At 44.3% G+C, this 18,407-nt stretch overlaps 1 protein-coding gene across 1 annotated transcript in view; it reads right to left on the bottom strand.

Annotated features, from left to right (window-relative positions):
* T265_02099 (hypothetical protein) overlaps nt 1–18,407 on the bottom strand; it is a gene marked incomplete at both ends in the record, with an annotated part of 33,392 nt that overhangs the window by 3,462 nt on the left and 11,523 nt on the right. The window contains 3 exons of the mRNA XM_009166258.1: nt 842–1,070; nt 6,178–6,662; nt 17,167–17,332. Coding sequence (XP_009164522.1) covers nt 842–1,070; nt 6,178–6,662; nt 17,167–17,332 — 880 coding nt within the window. The remainder of the gene's footprint in view (nt 1–841; nt 1,071–6,177; nt 6,663–17,166; nt 17,333–18,407) is intronic.

Raw genomic sequence — 18,407 nt, 5'->3', positions numbered from 1 at the left:
TCTGAGAATACAAAGAACGTATTATGTTTACAAACTTCCGGGGCATTCCTTGGTGGGCAAGCGTCTCAAGAAGAACAGACCGGTCAACCGAGTCTAATGCGCCTCGGAAATCCAGGAATACTAGAATCGTGGGTCGCTTATACGTATGGCGTTGTTCTAGCACCTGACGCAGTGTGAGGATTTGGTCAACACAACCGCTACCAGGCCGGAATCCCGCTTGCTACCCTCGAGTCAGTATGTCACGAGCCACCGTAAGGCGACGGGGGTCGCCATAGATAATTTCTCTCTATGGATTGAGTTCACAAGTCACTAACCACAATACACGTTTTATTAGTCAGGCTACTATTTAGTCGAGGTATTGACTCTGTTAAAAACCGTTAGCTTGATGGAACACCTATCCATAAAGTTACAGGGAACTCTTCAACAGCCCGCGATCGGCTTCGCCCTTGCGGGAGCAAACGAGTGTACATCGCCTGTAGACTCCCTGTAACGGCTGTGAATAATGATATCAAGTGAAGATCAGACGCATCATTTCCTAATCATCTCATACTAAAAGGTGAACAAAAGGCCCACTGACCACCTGTTTTTATATCGCGGTTCGGATTTTTGAATTCTTGCTGCTTCCTTGTACAAGTGTCCTATGGCTGAAGAGTGCTCCAAATGGTAACAACATGCACGCATTGTCTTACTTCATATCATCATTCAGGTTGCTACATAGAGTCATGTGGTTGAAGTTCATGTGAGGGGTTTGCCTGTCAACAGCTAGCTAAGGGGAAGCCGGAGCAAATTTTTGAATAACATGAACACCGGTTCCGAACAACAACAACAATGCACAAATTACCGGCAAGAGTAACTGTTGACCAAACCGGTACGTCGGAGGCACAAGGCACATCGTTTTCTTCGCATTGAACTCGATGGAGAATAGGTAGGCCGTGGTGGAGACTTTGGAACTGTCGATGGCTCGCTTTTTCCGGATGTCGTTGGAATTGCGGGAAGAATGGATTTCTCAACGGATGTTGATCTGTTGACCACTGGAAGTTCCCCACTACTCACCAGCGGACGCGGACGCTCTTAAAGAACAGAAATACAACGCATACTAGTAAGAAAAACAATCAAATAAGCTCAATCAAGTGATTCAACCATAGAGTTCTTTCGGGAAATCGCTCCTCATGCAACCTAAAGAGAAATATGAGTACTAGAATTATACACAGTTGCTCAAGCGCATTCGAAAAAAGAACAGGATTCGACCCGAACTTTGATCTCCGAGCTACATTAGGCAACAAAGAAGGAATCCGAATAAAAATGCATTTGTGACCACTCTTCGGCTATAGAAGAAAATGGGGTAAAGAGTAATAAATGGGTCATTCAGATATCGAATACCAGATAGCATTCGGCAACAGAGTTAGAACACTGGATCCAGAAGCCGTTTGATCACAATGAACAGCAAAACACAAGCAGTAACTATTAGTCCTATCTGCCATGTGACAAACAATCTAGCATTTGCGCAGGGCTATCGGTACAGACGGCTGACAAGTTCAACTTCAGCATACTTTCCACTCATGCTCCCGAGCGACGTCGGACTTCGGACACTCCAATCACCCATAATATGCGCAAACGGGTAACAGAAATGTGCTTGGCAAGGCTAAAAAACATTTACTAGCAACAGGGTAACAAGTGCTTGGCAGACAGGCTGATTGATCATAGGAAACCAATAATGATAGCGTGATTTGCATGGTACTTCAGAACAACGGTGCCAAGTGGAACAGTATCGGATTCAAAGAGCCTTGTAACTATAGATTCCGGAACCCCAGGCATTCCTCTAGACTTTTCAGTATTAATTACAAGCTATTGGACCAGTGAACACGTCCGTAACAGCGAACAAACCTACGGACTGTTATTGATTCAACAAGACCGCCTGGGTTATTGATCGACTGAGCAAACATGCACATGAGGTCGTACGGAACTAACAAAAACTTGCTTCGTCTATGCACCACACACGATCACTATGTAGCAAAAGGGCTACTGAGACAAACCGTGGGAACGTAATAAATTTGAAGCAGTGACAACTGAAGAGAACCGGAACCACTGTCACAAGCGACTATGATAAACACAGGTTAAAAAGGAGAGTCAAACGGAAGCAAAACTGTTTCGAAATCGATGCGCTTATGTGACCGGCGTTACATGTTAGCCAGATTGCCTCATTCAGCATAAACGTCCATGGGAGTGATGTAAGCGGTCCTGAATGTCAGTCACTACAGTCTTGCGTTCAATATTTTCAGCCTTATCCAAAGCACCCCAAAGTAGTGTTCAGTTACCGAAGTGTTCACCAAAAGTGCCTTTCACCAGCGTAACGCATATGAAGGTGGATCTTACGAGCTTCTGGTCGCACGTCCTGCGCACTTCTCATGCTACGTAAATTTCACCATTGAGAACGGATTTCGAAGCACCGCGCATATCTCCGTCGAACGTCCTGGTCTAAGGTACCGTGCCGCCTAAATTTATTTAAACTACTGGGATCATACCGTAAGAACAGCAAAACTGAAACGGATAAAAGTTGGTCAATCCATCACGTGTGCAAGTGACGAACGGTTACTGAAATGATCCGGAACACAATTACAGGGTCATACACGGTTTCTGTTAACACTACAACCCTCGTGAATGTAACCGAATGATTTCTGTCCAGAAAAAAGTTCAGCTGTAGCTGCCATGCCACCTAAAGGAAGCATAAGGGCTGGAATGCTGCTAGGTTGCCCAAGCCTAGAGAGGGAAAGTCGAGAGGTAAAGGTCGGGTTCGAACCACAGACCTTCCGGCCAGTAAATCCGCTCTCTAATCACTTGGGCCATCTCTTTCTCTGCCCAAAAAACGACAAAGTCAATCGGCAATCAAACCTAAAAGTTACAAAAATATCACTTTAGTGATTCGGTGCAAACGCATCAAATTATGAAGTAGAACAATGACACTGTTTCACCGAGAGAGGTATAGACGACAACTTCCGGTTGTTTCGACCGGAAACCTATGCGAATCGCTTTGCTGGGTGTGTAGGTGACACTTCATTTCTGCCCCAGAGTAGCTGTGAATCTTGCCTTGGGGTCACAAAAGTTTGCGCTTTTGTAAATTCACTATAATGGTGCAATCCATATGGCCACGGGTGAAAAACTAGAGTTAAAAATCGTCCAACCCAGTGCCTCCATGTGTTCTGCTGGAAATCAGCTCTCGACGATGAGGTGTGAGGCCCTGCGCCTTGTTCAGATATCCCACCATCCTGTCTACTAAATGGAACCGGGCATTTTGACATGATAAGTCAAAATAGTGCTAACGTGTTTGTCAGGTAACCAGAGTCCAGTTCCAAGTACGATCTAGGATGTGCACTTCCGAAGGATCATTTAGACGTGATGCGGGTAAAATGCGTGACCACCCAAAAGCGACCTAGAGGAATTGCATGCCAGACTGGAACAGCACCGACGTTGAAGTAAAAATTGTTGGCCAGAAATGTCCATGCTAACTACTAACACCTTGGTTCCCGTTGTCCAGACCTAAACCATTTTCCGATAATTCGGCCCCGTGCACAGCAGTTTGGTGAATATCACATTCTGAAAGTAATTCCCTTCATGACACGGCGTCCCGGAAATTTCACGACCCATTTCGAACCGCGCGGCTGGTGCGAATAACACGCAAGTGTATTTTTGAAGGCATATTTGCTGGATGACGGAACTTCAGGAACTTTCGACACATCGAAACCCAAGACAATCCTGCGCACACGATGTGACTAGCATACTGATATTGTAGCAGACCCAAATTGCGAAACTGACGACGTGGTCTAGTGTGAAATCCGTATTGGAGCTCTGTTCCAGCTAAAATCATATTTTAGTATCTCTATCCGACCATACAGGATATACTTAATCACATGCTGCGAAAACCCAAATGGCGTTTTATGAAAAAAACTTGCGTCCGGGGTGTGAGCTTTAATCTAAACTTGAAGAAACCTTACAGAAATGGTTTTATTTTAGTGTTGGCTTTTCTTGAAAGGGGGCTACCGTGGTTGATTCTATTAGTTTCTACATCCGGACGGTGTCGGCTGTTTTCAGGTAGGTGAAAGGTCAGACGTTATGGGTAGCGGAAGCACACTGAATGTAACAAATAAAAAGGTTGGGAATGCGGTGGTAATTGGCGCTACCGGTCAGGATGCCGCAATGTTAGAGAACCGAATTTCAGATGCGAAATCGCAGGCAATTGATATCTCGGATTTTAAGGTGGAGCTTCAGAAAAAACTGCTAAAAATGAAATCATTCCGTTCTAGTACCTCATTTGGTGTTTAGATAAAGACCCCTCAGACTATCCTGTACAGTGGCCCACAAATAGGGACTACTGTAAGGACCTGGCCAAAGTGTTCCTTTCTTCGAGGGTGAGGAGTCAGCTGAATACCACGTTTAACGTGAAAATCGAACGAGTTTCAAGGCGAATATCTAACTCTTTTAAAACCCATCGTCTTTTGACATTGTATTTCACTCCATCCCTAAATTATCCCTATTGATACCTATTTCATGCACAATGGAGCACGGAATGCTATCAAAGACACAAATGCCCAGTTCATTCGTGGAATCAAATGGCTATGGACAGACACTTGGCGACTTTTCCCAGGATCTGTAGTTACACGTCATTCACTGTTTCATGTCTGACTGGCGATCTCCAGATTTATCATCATATAATGAACATTACCTATGATAAAGTAGCAAACCTGATCAACCAAAGTTAGCACATCAGTGGTTGTTACTTGTAGCAATGGGCGGATTAACTTTCACAAGCATATCAATGTCTGTATTCGGGTGAGTCAGATCCAAATAACCTCATCTGTTGGTACGTGGGGTTTGTGTATGCTTGAATTTTCATGACAATCGATTTGTATTTAGCTTAAAGGATAGTTACTGCTAAAAGCGGAGCATTATTAGAACATTATTGAGCATGATTCATCAGCAATAAGCCCTTACAGAAGAACTAGGCTTAATTGGTATCATTTTGCTAGGAAAGGCATTTGTGGACAATTATCCACTTTAGCTTTACCAGTGTGATTGAAGCGCAAAATACTCTACGAAGTAACCTTATGAAAGAACCGAGTGAAAGGTCGATTGAATTACAAAACGTTGTATTTGTTCTAGACAGTACTATAACTTTTATGTGGGTACCCAGTAACAGTTCCACATTAACACAGCAGTGTCCTGGGACTTTTTTTTACTGAACTAAATGTCTTCCACTTCACATTTGGGGAGCAGAAATAGTTTGTTTTCTACGAACTAATCACCTGGTGACCTGTCCCCTTCAGCCGAGCCTTCAACGGACAAAAGAGCTCACCACACTGGTAGGCGTTCGTCACGTCGACTAGGAAGACTAAACTAGACACTGATAAACTCAACCCCATGGTGGTACATCTAATGATTGGTCGCGTTACGCACAAACCACAGGACCGCGCGTTGGCACGGGAAAATCGGTTATTAAGACCAATAGACGGTATCAGGAATGTGCACCAGAGGCAACCGGCGAAACCAATCCTAGCTCTCCACAGCTAGATAGAAATCAACCGTCATATCAAATGTCCGCATTTCCAAATTTATGAAGAAAGATGGTCCCCGTTAAGAGTAGTCGAACCAAAATCACCAGTCCTTTTGGGTGGACTTGGCGCTTTTCCCACCGACCCAAAGCGAATCCCCTAAAGTGACCGATTCCGGTAGAACGAATTGCAAGATGATTGTATACATGAACATTTTTCATGCTATGAGTATCTGTTTGAAGTGTTTCAAGCGGATGACTAGCCTGGAAGCGATGAAAAGCGAGCATTCTCTGAATAAAATTCAAACAGTGGAAGTGAAACTTGATGTGCAGTCAGTTGCTCATGGTAAGAGCACCCTTCGTTAACACACCAGTCTTGTTTTCTGTCTTGGCTCGCTATAGGCTAAGTGATTGATCAGTTAAGCAATTCGATATTAAAATCATATACTTCAAGGGACACATTGTGTCAAACAGAATTTCCACTTTCATTAAAAAGTCGGATAACGTTTGCGCGGAGTACCAGTTAATCTTATTATTAGTATATATAGACAGAACTAATCGATGAACTAAAACTCATTCTGGTATGTGTTGCAACCAATAAAAATGTCACCAAAATTTGATACTAGTGAAAGCACCTGTTAATTCCGGCAAAATACGCGAACCAGATGTCACAGGGACAGCTGAAGTTTGCGGACGAACGGCGTTGCCACTGGAGTTGGAAACGCCCAATGAATGAGACAGCAAGGAAGACCGGAAGTGAATAGGTGGTTTGCATTCCGGCGTTGACAGCAGTGAGCATGAGGATTTGCCAACAAGTGTGGGAGCTTCTCGCGACTGGCAAGAGGTGGAAGAAGACAGTGGTCTGAGAACTGAATAAAAGGATCGGCGATTTCGATCACGAGGAAGTGGGGAAAGAGGAGCTGGGATCGACCTTGTGAACTGATTGTCAGACGAAACAGTTGATGGGATCCGTGCCACGGCAGAGGACTGAACACCTGAATCAGTTGGTTCTGTAGTGAAATCTTGTTGTGACGAACGAAGCAAGGAAAGAAACTTTGGAGGGGTAACTGTGGCGAAACGTCGTCGTCGCGGATTTGAAACCTGAGAGGGTTCTGGTGAGCTGATCAGAAGAGAATATGGGGTGGATATGAATGGTTACGTAAACGCTACGAAGATGGGGCATACAGAGAGACAATCTCAGCCGATTCAATAATAATCGAAAAGTCGAGACCGGATTCATGGAAAGAACCCTTAAGTAGCAAGATTGTATCTCTGAGCGATCTCAACAGAACGGGAAGTGCGTTCAAAAGGCTACAAGGACAAGAGAATGAGGATTAGTTTACGCCTTCCAGCAAAACATTCACGCTTTTAAAGAGACTGCAAAGTTAAAGGATGCATCGAACCCGGCGGCATACAACACAGACCACTAGCCGAAGTGGATTTGACATCTACTGGAAGACAAACTGGCCTCATCAGTATCGGAGTTAGAGATGAAATAATATTATTCATCACAAACAACAGAACTTAAAAAGTGCCGCCGCTCTGAATGTTTAGGTATACTGAAAGTAGTTCTCCGAAGATTCCATGGCTAGGATGCAGTCTGGCCATGATTTTATTCAAGTCATGAGACGCGGGTCCAATTCTACTCTATCATTCGTTTCTTTGGGGGGAAAGAAGAGGACGGATGACCGAGAATGCCCGTATAACGAATTCGATGTGGTGGCAGCCCTGAGCCACTAGGGACTAAAGACGGGTAGCTCTGTCCGAAGCGTTTTTACTTCCTAGGACTGCTAAACACAGTGAATATTTTCTTCATAACTAAGTAGGCGTTTATTTCTACTTCAGTTCACAAACAGGGTACACTTTGAAACAAAATAAAGGTTGGAAAAGGTTTGGGACTGACTAAGAAGCCATCGTTTTAGCAGGATTTTGTGGACAACCGGCAGTTTTTTTGTTTGGAATGCTGTGTGGTAAAAACCCTCCTGGGGTGAGCTGAGAATGAAGTACTTGACTTCAGTCAAATTAATTATTGCCGCAATATTCAAATGAACTAAAAGGGAATATAATGCTGAATTCCTAGAACAGACGAATCGTTTGTAGAACTAAAAAAAAACAAAAAAAAACATGGCAGTTATTTGCCGGTGTTCTTATTTTTTGATAGTGAATGCTGTCCAAAAGTACCATGTCTAAAGTACCATGAACAACTTTTCGTTGTATATGACCAACTAAGTACGGATAAAAAGTGGCACAGAGCAGTCGAAAATTTCGATACGTTTTCCAGCGTCCTAAAATCACTGCAACTTCTCCGTACTGACTATGTCGCTTCGGATTCACTCCACGTCAAATGCAAAGCACAGTATGCTATTCATCAGAAAACTAGAAAATCTACATTTCATGAGCAAGATAAAGTTAGAAAGTATCGCTGCCGTAAATTTTTCGTATCAATATTCAAGTGCTGATTTGAATGACAGAGCGCATATGGTATTTCCGATAAGAAGAATTCCTGCTTGGTCGTGCGAGAAAAATTGACCGCATCGGTCCAAATAGGTTGTTGAGGTGTTTGGAAGGACATCTGGGCTAGTGAAGTACGGCAGAATCTGCCCAGGGAAGAAAACGCAGGTTTGTCCAATCCTCGAAATGACGAGTGAAGAGGTATAACCGAGAGGGCTGTTACTGACACTCAATGAGCGCCACAGTAAAATAATTCAAAAATAGGGTGGTAGTTTGTTGTCCGGATAATTACACACTATAGTCGCAGTCAACATAAGTTGGTACACTCCTTCAGAAACCCACCAAACAAAGAATTTGGGAAGAAACATTCAGAACAATGTGATTGTACGTTGAGGAAATGAGGGAATCAGGCAGAACATGTGTATACTTAAAAAATGCACACAAGAGCAAGCAACTAGTCGACCACTACGAAAAAGATGAAATTTCACAATCAACAAACATAGGAAATAGAACCGACTGTAGTCATCAGAGAACAGTCCAGAAAGCTTTACTTTGAAGGTAGCTCCTCTGGAAGAAATAACATTTTTCCACACCGTAAGAAAAAATTCGTTCCTGATGACAGCAGGAAACAGTGGAGCTGGTGTATCAACCTTGTGAATCCTATCAAGATCGCGTAATGCCTATTCATAAAGACCAATTGTATCGTTCACAGAAAACTCCATAATTGTAGATAGAAAAGCTTTTCCAAAAACGTCATATTCGTACAAATGCCATCTCAGAAATGGCCACAGAGTGGCCGTCGGGTTAATCCTTGCTTTCGATTAATTCAGTCGCTTTTTTAGGTTGTCCCAAAGAGACATCTTGGTATGACGACTTGTACACTTCAAGGGCCCATTGGGCTATACTAGAAAATTATCCTTGTGACACCGGTAGTCCATTGGGCCAGGAGAGTAAATAGGCGAAGGACTGACTAACGGTCCCCCGGCCCTCCGGGTTCGAGTGTTGAAAGTGATATAGCGAATCGTTCCCTAAAATTTGGATCGCTTTCGATTGGGTCCACTTACAGGACGAGATCCTCATTAGAAATTCCCAAATCTTATCACACTACCAACAATCTATAAGTAGCTCAGAAGAAGAATAAAATTCACCCAGCGGATGAAACTGTAAAATTGTCCCTCGAAGGACCAGTCACCGCATGTGACTACGTAAACGATCACCCTTCCAGGGTAAGAGAAGCCTCAACGAAAAAGACGAAAGCGCTCAACTTTGAATGTCGATATCAATAGCGAAGTGAGCCGAGAAAACCATTTACCTTGGAGACAATCCTGTCATGAGGCGCGAAACAACTTCGCGAAAGAACTGATCTAAAGGGGACTATTCAAAAAACCTTGTGAAGAAAGGAAACTGAGTAAATAGAACTTGCACCTTTAACGTTCTCACAATAGAATTTCGTGGCACGGGGAATTGTGGAGTGCGTTTTTCGGGACTTAAGTTGCCTTAGCAAGACACCACTTTCACAAAAAAATTTCACGGGTCTCTCGCAAAACCAAATTTGTTTCCAAATTAGTGTATTTATCTAATTTCGTGCAATTTGGTTTCAAGTAGAACATAAAGTTGACAGAAACTCGGGGACTGAGCTTACCTAATGAGCCCTGAGAAGGGCGAAACCGGTCGTGGGTTGTCGAGGAATTTTCATCAACCTAGTGAGTAGTGTTTTACCTTCAAGAGTCCACAAAGGTGGATATAGAAATACCACACGAGTGAATGTCTATGGTTTACAAGTTGGTTACTCATCAATTAGATTTGCTTCAGTAGTGTTGCGATCTGCCTTCAAGCTTTCTGTGCTTATTCGTGCTCAGTCTTGTGATTTCCGTAATGGTCCCCAAGTTGGTTAGGCAAACGAAGAAGCCTATCGTCACAAGCCAGAAGACACGCGGAACACGTGACACCCCCCTCAGAAAAATGAATTCGCGCACGTGTTCAACCTTCCATAAGTTTTTGTGACTAGCTCGGCGCTTGCGCGACAAGGATTTCAATACGATCGTCTTTCAGGGCAAAGGATTGCATTTACGCATCCGCTTTCATACAGTGTATAAAAAGAAACTCGAACTAAGTAATTCGAGCTCACGAAATTCACGTCTGTTCATTCCGGTCGATCATGCAAATGTGCTTCGACGTACCAACGAAAGCGTCTAAGTAAGGTTAACGTTTCCAGCTGTGGAAGGGAACTCGAGATGTGGAGTAACATAAGTCAACTGCACGTAGAAGTTCACAGCCACAGCGCGTGTACACGGAAAATGCATCTTCTTATTGCACAGAGGCATGTTTGATAAGGAAGCATAGTAGAAGTGTTGGTGTTAACAAGCGTTGTCATAACAATGAGTGTCTGGCGGTTAAAGTAGTTCTGGTCAATATGTTTCGCGAACGAAGGACAAACTGCTCACAGTAATAAATATCTCGGCGGTCAGCCCGGTTGACAACGGCTTTCCCATTTCGCTAATTCAACTAAGCTATGAACCATGTAACACGACTACGCTGGTTCTAGCTGCTAGTTTCAGTCACCCGAAAACGTGAGATATAGCGAAGTAGTGAAGACTGCGACATAAGCAGGTGATTTGAACTGAAGAAGTTTAGTTATTTGGAGGAACAGGAAACTTGGTAGCCATGCATTGAAGCTCTGATGCACGAACGCCACTGACTGCGCGATTGAGCCACGTATGCGAGTGCCAATAACAGAGTTCCGCGGACCTCGTCCATAAAGGCGGTAGTTCTCAACCCAAATTTGCTGGTCAGTGCTATCATACTGTGTTTCCAGGTCATTGACTGTCCACCTCTTGGTGGTTTTGAATCACAGCAGGGTTAGGTGGAGTTGTGTAAAAAAAAAAAGGCGGTCACTTGGCATTCGAATAACACCCTAACCAGCGTGAGTAGTTCATCCATGACAAGATAATTCGCTCGACCTTAAACCATCTGACGTACTTCAGCGTTGCTAATCCGATATTCCAGCCCGGTAATGCTTGGAGACACTGATGGTCGCAATGAGTGTTTCCGCCCATCCTCTGCGCGTGGAGACCGCGTTTCCGGTCGCTGCCCACTATCCGTACATATTAACTATGCTTCTTCCTGGCTTCACTATTCAACCTAGGCGTTCATATCACCACCCAAGATAACACCTGTTCTTCTTCCTGAGAGAAACAGCCATGACAAATCTTGATAAAACCCTTCGTTCTCAGCTCCGGAACTGCTATCTGTAGGGGTATTTTACAACTTGATAAACAGACGCTGTTTAACGCATCGATCTACATTGATCTTAATTGAACCAGACAACAGTATAGTGCAATAACTGACTGCTGAGACCCATCCCAATAAAACTCCTTCAGCCCTGGAAGTGAGTGCAACTCCCACACCATAGATACCACGAGTCATTGTATTATGACCACCGGAGAGTGGAACGTGAAATATCTGAGCACGTCCTAAACGGCTTGGGGTACAGTGCCGAAGTATACGTGTTTCGGAGGAAGCGATAACTGTTGTCCAGTGTGTCAAATATTACACTGAAGGCTACAATGTGGATCGAATCCTTTGAGTTTAGTGAGGGCTTATTTTGGTTTATTTCGCAGGGCGGCGGTTTGGACGGATTGACCACAGTATGTCATTGGATGAGTGGGGAGATGTGGCGAGTACGGGCGAGAGAATAGCTGAAAGGACAAGGAAGAGGACATAAACCTTTGGTTCAAGGGGGTAATAGGGTTCTTTTAAGAAACCCTGTCCCAGGATCAGGGAATAAGGCATAGGTATCCCAATTCAGATGTCACCACACATAATCTATGTAGATAGAGCCACACATCGGGCACCCAGTAGGTTTCAGACTCACTTCGAGTGAAGCGAATATTAGTGAGTGTTCGGGCGACCAGAGTGTGTGGTTTTTATGACTGATCTTTTTTAACCCATTCTTCCTTAGGGGAAGGTAGCACCGCTGGTCGTTGGATGGAAACACCTTACTGCTTCCACACTCCTATCGCAGAGGACAGTGTGACCTTACCTCCAAAACACCTGACATTACGGTTATTTGTAATACAGAGCCACGGTGTTCTCGGTTCGCTGCTACGCTTGGGCCTTCCTAACGTAGTTTCACATTGTGAAATGGAGTTCTAGCCGGCGTGGCCCACGGAGTCGTTGAAGTACTCAAGCCCTACCACCACGGCAAGGTGGTCAAAATTTGGCAAACGGGTTCTAGCGTGGACACATCATTTTGTGATCCAAGTGGCGAACACTTATTTGTTCTCGTTTATCTATGGCTACTGCTTCCTTTGAGCCAGTCTTGTGTGAACGCGAATGATTTAACGTCGCAATTTTCTTTTGCAGAAGTAAAACAACGTAACGCAGTGAAGAACTCTGGGCCTGAGAGGTCGCCATTCAATTGCGTGTCTATATGTATTGGTATCTGATCAGCTATTTTCAAGCAATAAAACTCTGGACAGGGCTGTGGACTTCAGCTGACAATCATCACTTGGTTAGTAAAAGCCAAAAAGGTCAGTCGCGTGCGCAGGGAGAGACGGACCTTATCCCAAAGGTGATTTTAAACAGGAGGTACACCGGGAACACTAAGTCAGTGATAAGTGCTAATAAAGGAGTTAGTGTGTGGTGCACGCACATGCATTAGGAAATCGAACCATACACACGATGGCTAGCACAGTTCAAAGATAGTAATCATGTTCAGAATTAACAAATTTAAAGGTCACGCCTACGTTCGGAGAATAACAATACCCATCACGTCCGCCGTTCAACACGCCTAAATATATGCACACAGTTCCAAATACTGCAAGCCTAAGTAAACAATGTCAATAAACACAATTTGCTGTTCAAGTACATGACTCGAAACGGCGACCGATGCGTACGGTCAATAGTGTTAGTGGTGCACAAACAGCATACTGGATCAGTGGAGTGTGATTCAGCTCACATTCGGAAGACCTAACACGAGCCGATAACGAGGACTTAAACCTTATCTCTGGTTCACACTAAAAGGTGACGCTTTCCGCCACGTGACATGATAGCTCCCGAGGCTTTCGCCTATCAGAATAGTCATGGGCAACTCTGGATGAACGGAATATTGCCATTTCAAACCAGTGTTTCGAGGTGGCAACTGCAAAAATACTAATTTGATATTTTGAGCGACCAATACCCACGAAGCGGTAGTGGGGTGTTCGGTAGCCTGTTTTCCCTGACATGGGAGTGCATCCATCACCGATCCCAACTGAAACGTGTTTATCTCACGTATCTTCAGGTACACATGGAGACACACTACTTGTGCTAGTTATGAGCATTAATTCCATATGCGCGGTAGACGACCGCGTACTGATGTCATCTAGACTGATGACGAATTGAAGCAAACTACAAAGCTCAGTGAACAGATCAACCTCCAACCTTGCAGTAGCACCTTAGACTGCTGCTATGAAGCACACACCGAACCGTGTAGCAGAACTATTTAAAGGGTCTGATTGAAGAACAGAAATACGATGGACGTGGTCGATGTGCGTGTGCAAACGTCCCGGGTATTCAAATCCCTGAGGTGTTACGGGCGGGTAAACAGAGTTCAAGCAACACATTAATCACGGACATAAAAGGATGATGCAGAGCATCACTGCCTGAGACCAGTGGATGTAGTGAACTCAGTATAAAAAGTATGAAAAGAGGCAGACATGACCTTTTGAAAGACGACAAATTAGAAGGCACAGTCTTCATCGACAGACACCGCCACAGAAGCTATCAGTGAGGCTAAAAAGCACCCTATAGATCAAGAAGAAATGGCCATTGTTGGTCGTCGGGAGCAGTGGTGTAGGTCCAGCACTTATCGCAAAGTAAAAATATGAAGGACGCATCCCCGGCCAGGGAGAAACTCAGCTGGATCCTCACGAATCCGATTCTCTCAATGATGGATCAGAATACATCAGCCACTAGGCTGATGCCCTGGTGGTTTTCGTATGATGTTTTTGCACCTCTTCGAGGTATCACCGTCGAGGCGCCTGATTTTGTCGGTATTCCGTCTTGGTTCCGTTTCGCAGTAAAGTCACCAGATTAGCTACAAGGGACTTGCCACTCTCTTTCAAGTGCGGAACATGTTAACCGTCTGGATCAGGTGCTCGGGTTCATTTGGTCCTTCCAAAGATTGAGCTAATGAGACCCACTGTTCAAATGACGTTCCTGTGAATGAATTGAGATCTCATCCCATTCGGAGATCATTTCATTGACATCAACTGTGCTCGAATCAGTTGATCGGACTATCTGAAACAGGCGTTGGGCGTTTTTACTGCCTGGAAACAAATGTTTATCACATAAATGTAGAAGTCGCTTTCCATTGTTTGTGTGGTAAGCGTCAACCCTGAATCGGCCGCCAAGCTGGGCCTGCTCGGAATTTAGTCGGTAGACCTGTCAGATTAACGATTTCTGAAATCCTGGGCAACCGAAGCAGCTGTGACAAATATCGATAGAAGCTGTGTTTCTCGACCTTAGGGCTGCCGCCTGTCAAAGCGTATACTAATAAAAAATAAACACCGGTAACCACACCGGTGTGTTGTTCTCAAGTGAACCAGTCAACCTAAATGCGCAGATTACTTATTGGAATGAAGGCAATAAAATGCATTCAGCCCTGGGACTGTAGATACGACGAGCCATTGCTTAAGGATGGCAAGACTTCGGGAGGATAAAATGTGGGGAGTATTAGATCGTACCGAGCCGAAATCAGACCAAACTGAAATCTTGTGTGCACAANAAGAGGAAATGGGTCTGAGCAATGGAAGCCTGTTGTCCAATTTAACCTAGTACAGATATTCAGGGCAGCAATGTGGAAGAGATTCGTTGAATTTAAGATGGGTTCATTTGGATTTATTTCACTCGATTGGGTGATTTACCGCTAAAGGTATCAAATGGAGGACCTTGGATGATGGATGCTTGGGAAGGAGCCGGTGAATGAAGAGCTATAATAGCGAACGATGGTTAGCCGCTGCTCAGGCCGAAGAAGAGGATGTGGTTGAAGTCACCCACCTCGAGCATTTCACTGAAACGCCTGACCCATAAGGCTGTGAGAGGATGCAGGGTTTTGTTCGGGGGCCCTGCCCCTAGCCTCTGACTCAAAAGTCTCAACCGACAGGCAAGGGCTGTTAGGCTTTTTTGAGACCCTTCTGGGTGCCAATGACTCAATAGTCCAATCCATTTGGTTGCAGACGGCTGGTCTGGTCCAAATGGAAGCAGGTAGTAAAACAACTGTCTGATTCCCAATGCGGCTGCGCACAACATGTACCTTCTAAGCAGCACCAGACTCTTCAAATCTTCGACAGTATTGAGTAATGCGCTGGCGGTCACTGTCAAGGATCGGTGTGCAGTTTCTAAAGTCGACCTGCACTAACCCGTCCATCCTCGAGGGAAGGCATCATCCCTGCTTCAGTGGCTTAGCTTCAGTCGGCTTGGCACCTGCCTTCACACTGTCTCAGATAGCAGTACGGATTCACCTCAAGGTCACCCCGCAATGCGATTTCTCGCAGTACGGGGACGCGCTGTCCTTTGTGGGACCGCTTCCTGTTGGCGTCCCTGGAATGGCAAACCTTAAGAAACTGAATTCCAGCCAGTGTAGCCCCCAGAATGCCTCCCTTACTGGAGCATGAACACAATTACAAGGTGATAACTTTAGACCGGGAAAATCCGGCTGGTGTGTGCACACTGACACGGAAGAACCTAGACATTCCTGGACCGATTTTGAGACTAAAAAGGAGTGTACGCTACCTGATATATATATATATATATATATATATATCTTCTACATTGCCCGTCCACGACACTACTTGCTGGTTTACAGCTGCTGTGTGTTATGATGTCGGTGACGATGACTGATGTGATCTTCAGAGCTGATAACGTTCGTTTCCAATCCATTACGCTAGAACACTTAAGAAACTAACATCCGAGTTTCCAACGTGTCTTCCAAACCGGTGACGGCGTTTAATGGGGTTAGTACATAGTCAGGAGAATCGACAATATAACACATCAAGCCAAGTTATGCATGAGCTAGTTGGGTTCGTGAATCCGGCAGTATAACCGAAACGCCCGCACAAGAACAAGCAGAGCTACAAGCATCTTGTCATCACATTTTGCATGCGAGTAGGGATCAGTTCAATAAAAGAGGTGTTTTCCATAATCAGACAGGAGAGCGGTATCACGTGACCCTGGATGGCGGATATAAGCAGGCCAACGAAGAGGAATGGGTTCCTGGGTAAGTGCATTTAAATATCCTTTTCGCACAAGAAATAAAAATTTGCTTCAAAGAACAGCAATGCAACTGCATTATTCATGAAGTGTGCTTTGAAATACGCAGCTCTCGAGCATTTTGTTGGCAAACAAGATTGGACGGAGCTTTCGAATTCCTTGACCATAGGACGTCATAACAGCCTTCGTCGTGCACGAGTAGTATTGTAGATCAGTGTCAAGTAAATTCATTGTAGGAATTTTAGTTTCCACAAGAGTCATGCTTCACAGAGGCAGCCAGTGGCGTTCGAAAGTAGCTTCGTCGCTAAGCTGTCCGTCCTAGCTGGGTTTTACCGATTTTCCGAAACAAATCGACGAAAGTTTTCATTATGTGCACTGGCGATAAGCTCACAGAGTGATGTCAACTAAAAGTGTTTTGGAATTCAAAAAGCGGTAGATAGCGACGCACTCTCTGATTCGCCTAAGTTGAACTTCTATGTGGAGAGCACTTAAATATTGAACATGTCGAGAGCCAATCTAAAGAAACAACGAAGCTAGAATACGTTTGGTCAGTGATTACTAGGATCCACACCAGAATTTCGAATCGACGAAATTACTGTGCAACAAAACTTAAGGAATATGCTCTTTCAGACCGGCTAGTGTAACCTTAAAGAGAGACAGTCATGGTCTTCCAAAACTCGTGTAAATGAACTCACCAGCCGTACCACCTGCAATAAATCAACAACACTTGGCCTAGCTGAGGTTGTTCGACTCACGAGTATACCTGTGAAACATCGATACAAATCGTTGCAGCTGGAGACGACACGCCCAGGAAAAAGTCAATTCAACAACGGGAAAATACCCGATTCAGAGATAAACACCGAGTTATCCAAGAAAACTGAGTGACAACACCACATGCCAACCAATCCAAGAATACTGACCTTGTTCCGGCCGTCTCTTGGAGAACTTTGGCATCCACAGATTGATTGGACGATATGACTGCCTCAGAGGAATACACGGCCACAGGAAGTGTGTTTGACGAAGATTCTGACTTTCCTATTTCGCTTCCCAAAACATTCTGAGAAGTAATGTTTAGTGGTTTGTTGGCTGTAGAAAAGACAGACATGGAAAGACAAATGCATTAAATGGATGCGACCACAGTATTCGGGCGAGAAGAGTAACCGACTAGAAAATTAAACCGCTGAAGTACAGACATTTGTGGGGTGAACATGGAGTCATTGCTGTAACAGCCAACCTAGGAGAAAACTGACAGTAGCCACTCGACTCTACAAAACCATCATCTCGCTCGTACTAGAAAGAGTTATACAGTCTACACGGGATTAGAACAATTTTTCGATCGTACATGTTTTCTTGCGTCTACAGATCGGGTATACAGCAGAATAAAAAGCCGTGTACAACAGGTGAGCCGACGAGACTTGACGCCAAACGGCTGCACATGGGCCGAGAAATTACCGAGATACTGGAACTTAAATGACTTTCAGGTCAGTGAGGTACTGATACTTATCAAGTATCACAGTACGGGAGAACAAACAAGCCGTTGTATCGCTAGGGATTCTGTCATTAGGTTAACTTGAGCAAGCTACTTCTAAACTATATCCGAACTCAGCATTGATAGTTGTGGGTTCAAACAGTGATTTCCAGATGCGATAGAGACACCCATTGGCTTGAATACCTCGTACATATTCTGCCCGCTGAAGCTATGATTCGAGGAATAGGGCGGCTACCAGTTGAAAATGAAACTTCGAAATAAATGTGCATCAATTGCCCTGCCATTCAACAGAATATGAAAAGGTATCGAACACAACATCTCCACGGAAGTTCTGCTTACTCGCATCAAGGTTCCGATTATCGTCAGAAGACGACAGAGAAGAAATTACTGTATAAGGTGAAGCTGAGTTCTCTATAACGACTGCATTCATACCGAGCGTATTTGAGAATGCCGAGGCTTTATTTGATCAAGTCAATCACAGGCAAACAGGAATAAATTAGACAGGTACTAATGAAAAAAATTATATCCACGAACCAGGAGCGGCCACATGCCGCCAACCGGGATTCTTCCATATGAATCCAAAACTGTGTGGTAATGACTTCGGTAAAAAGGGGTAGATAACTAGCTGAAATGCGGCTAAAATACTTTTAACTACCTTCCAACATTTCATTA

Source organism: Opisthorchis viverrini (assembly GCF_000715545.1).
Source record: "Opisthorchis viverrini unplaced genomic scaffold opera_v5_24, whole genome shotgun sequence".
NCBI lineage: Eukaryota > Metazoa > Platyhelminthes > Trematoda > Opisthorchiida > Opisthorchiidae > Opisthorchis > Opisthorchis viverrini.
Note: the sequence above shows the minus strand (reverse complement) of the source record. Positions and strands in the feature narration are given on the sequence as shown.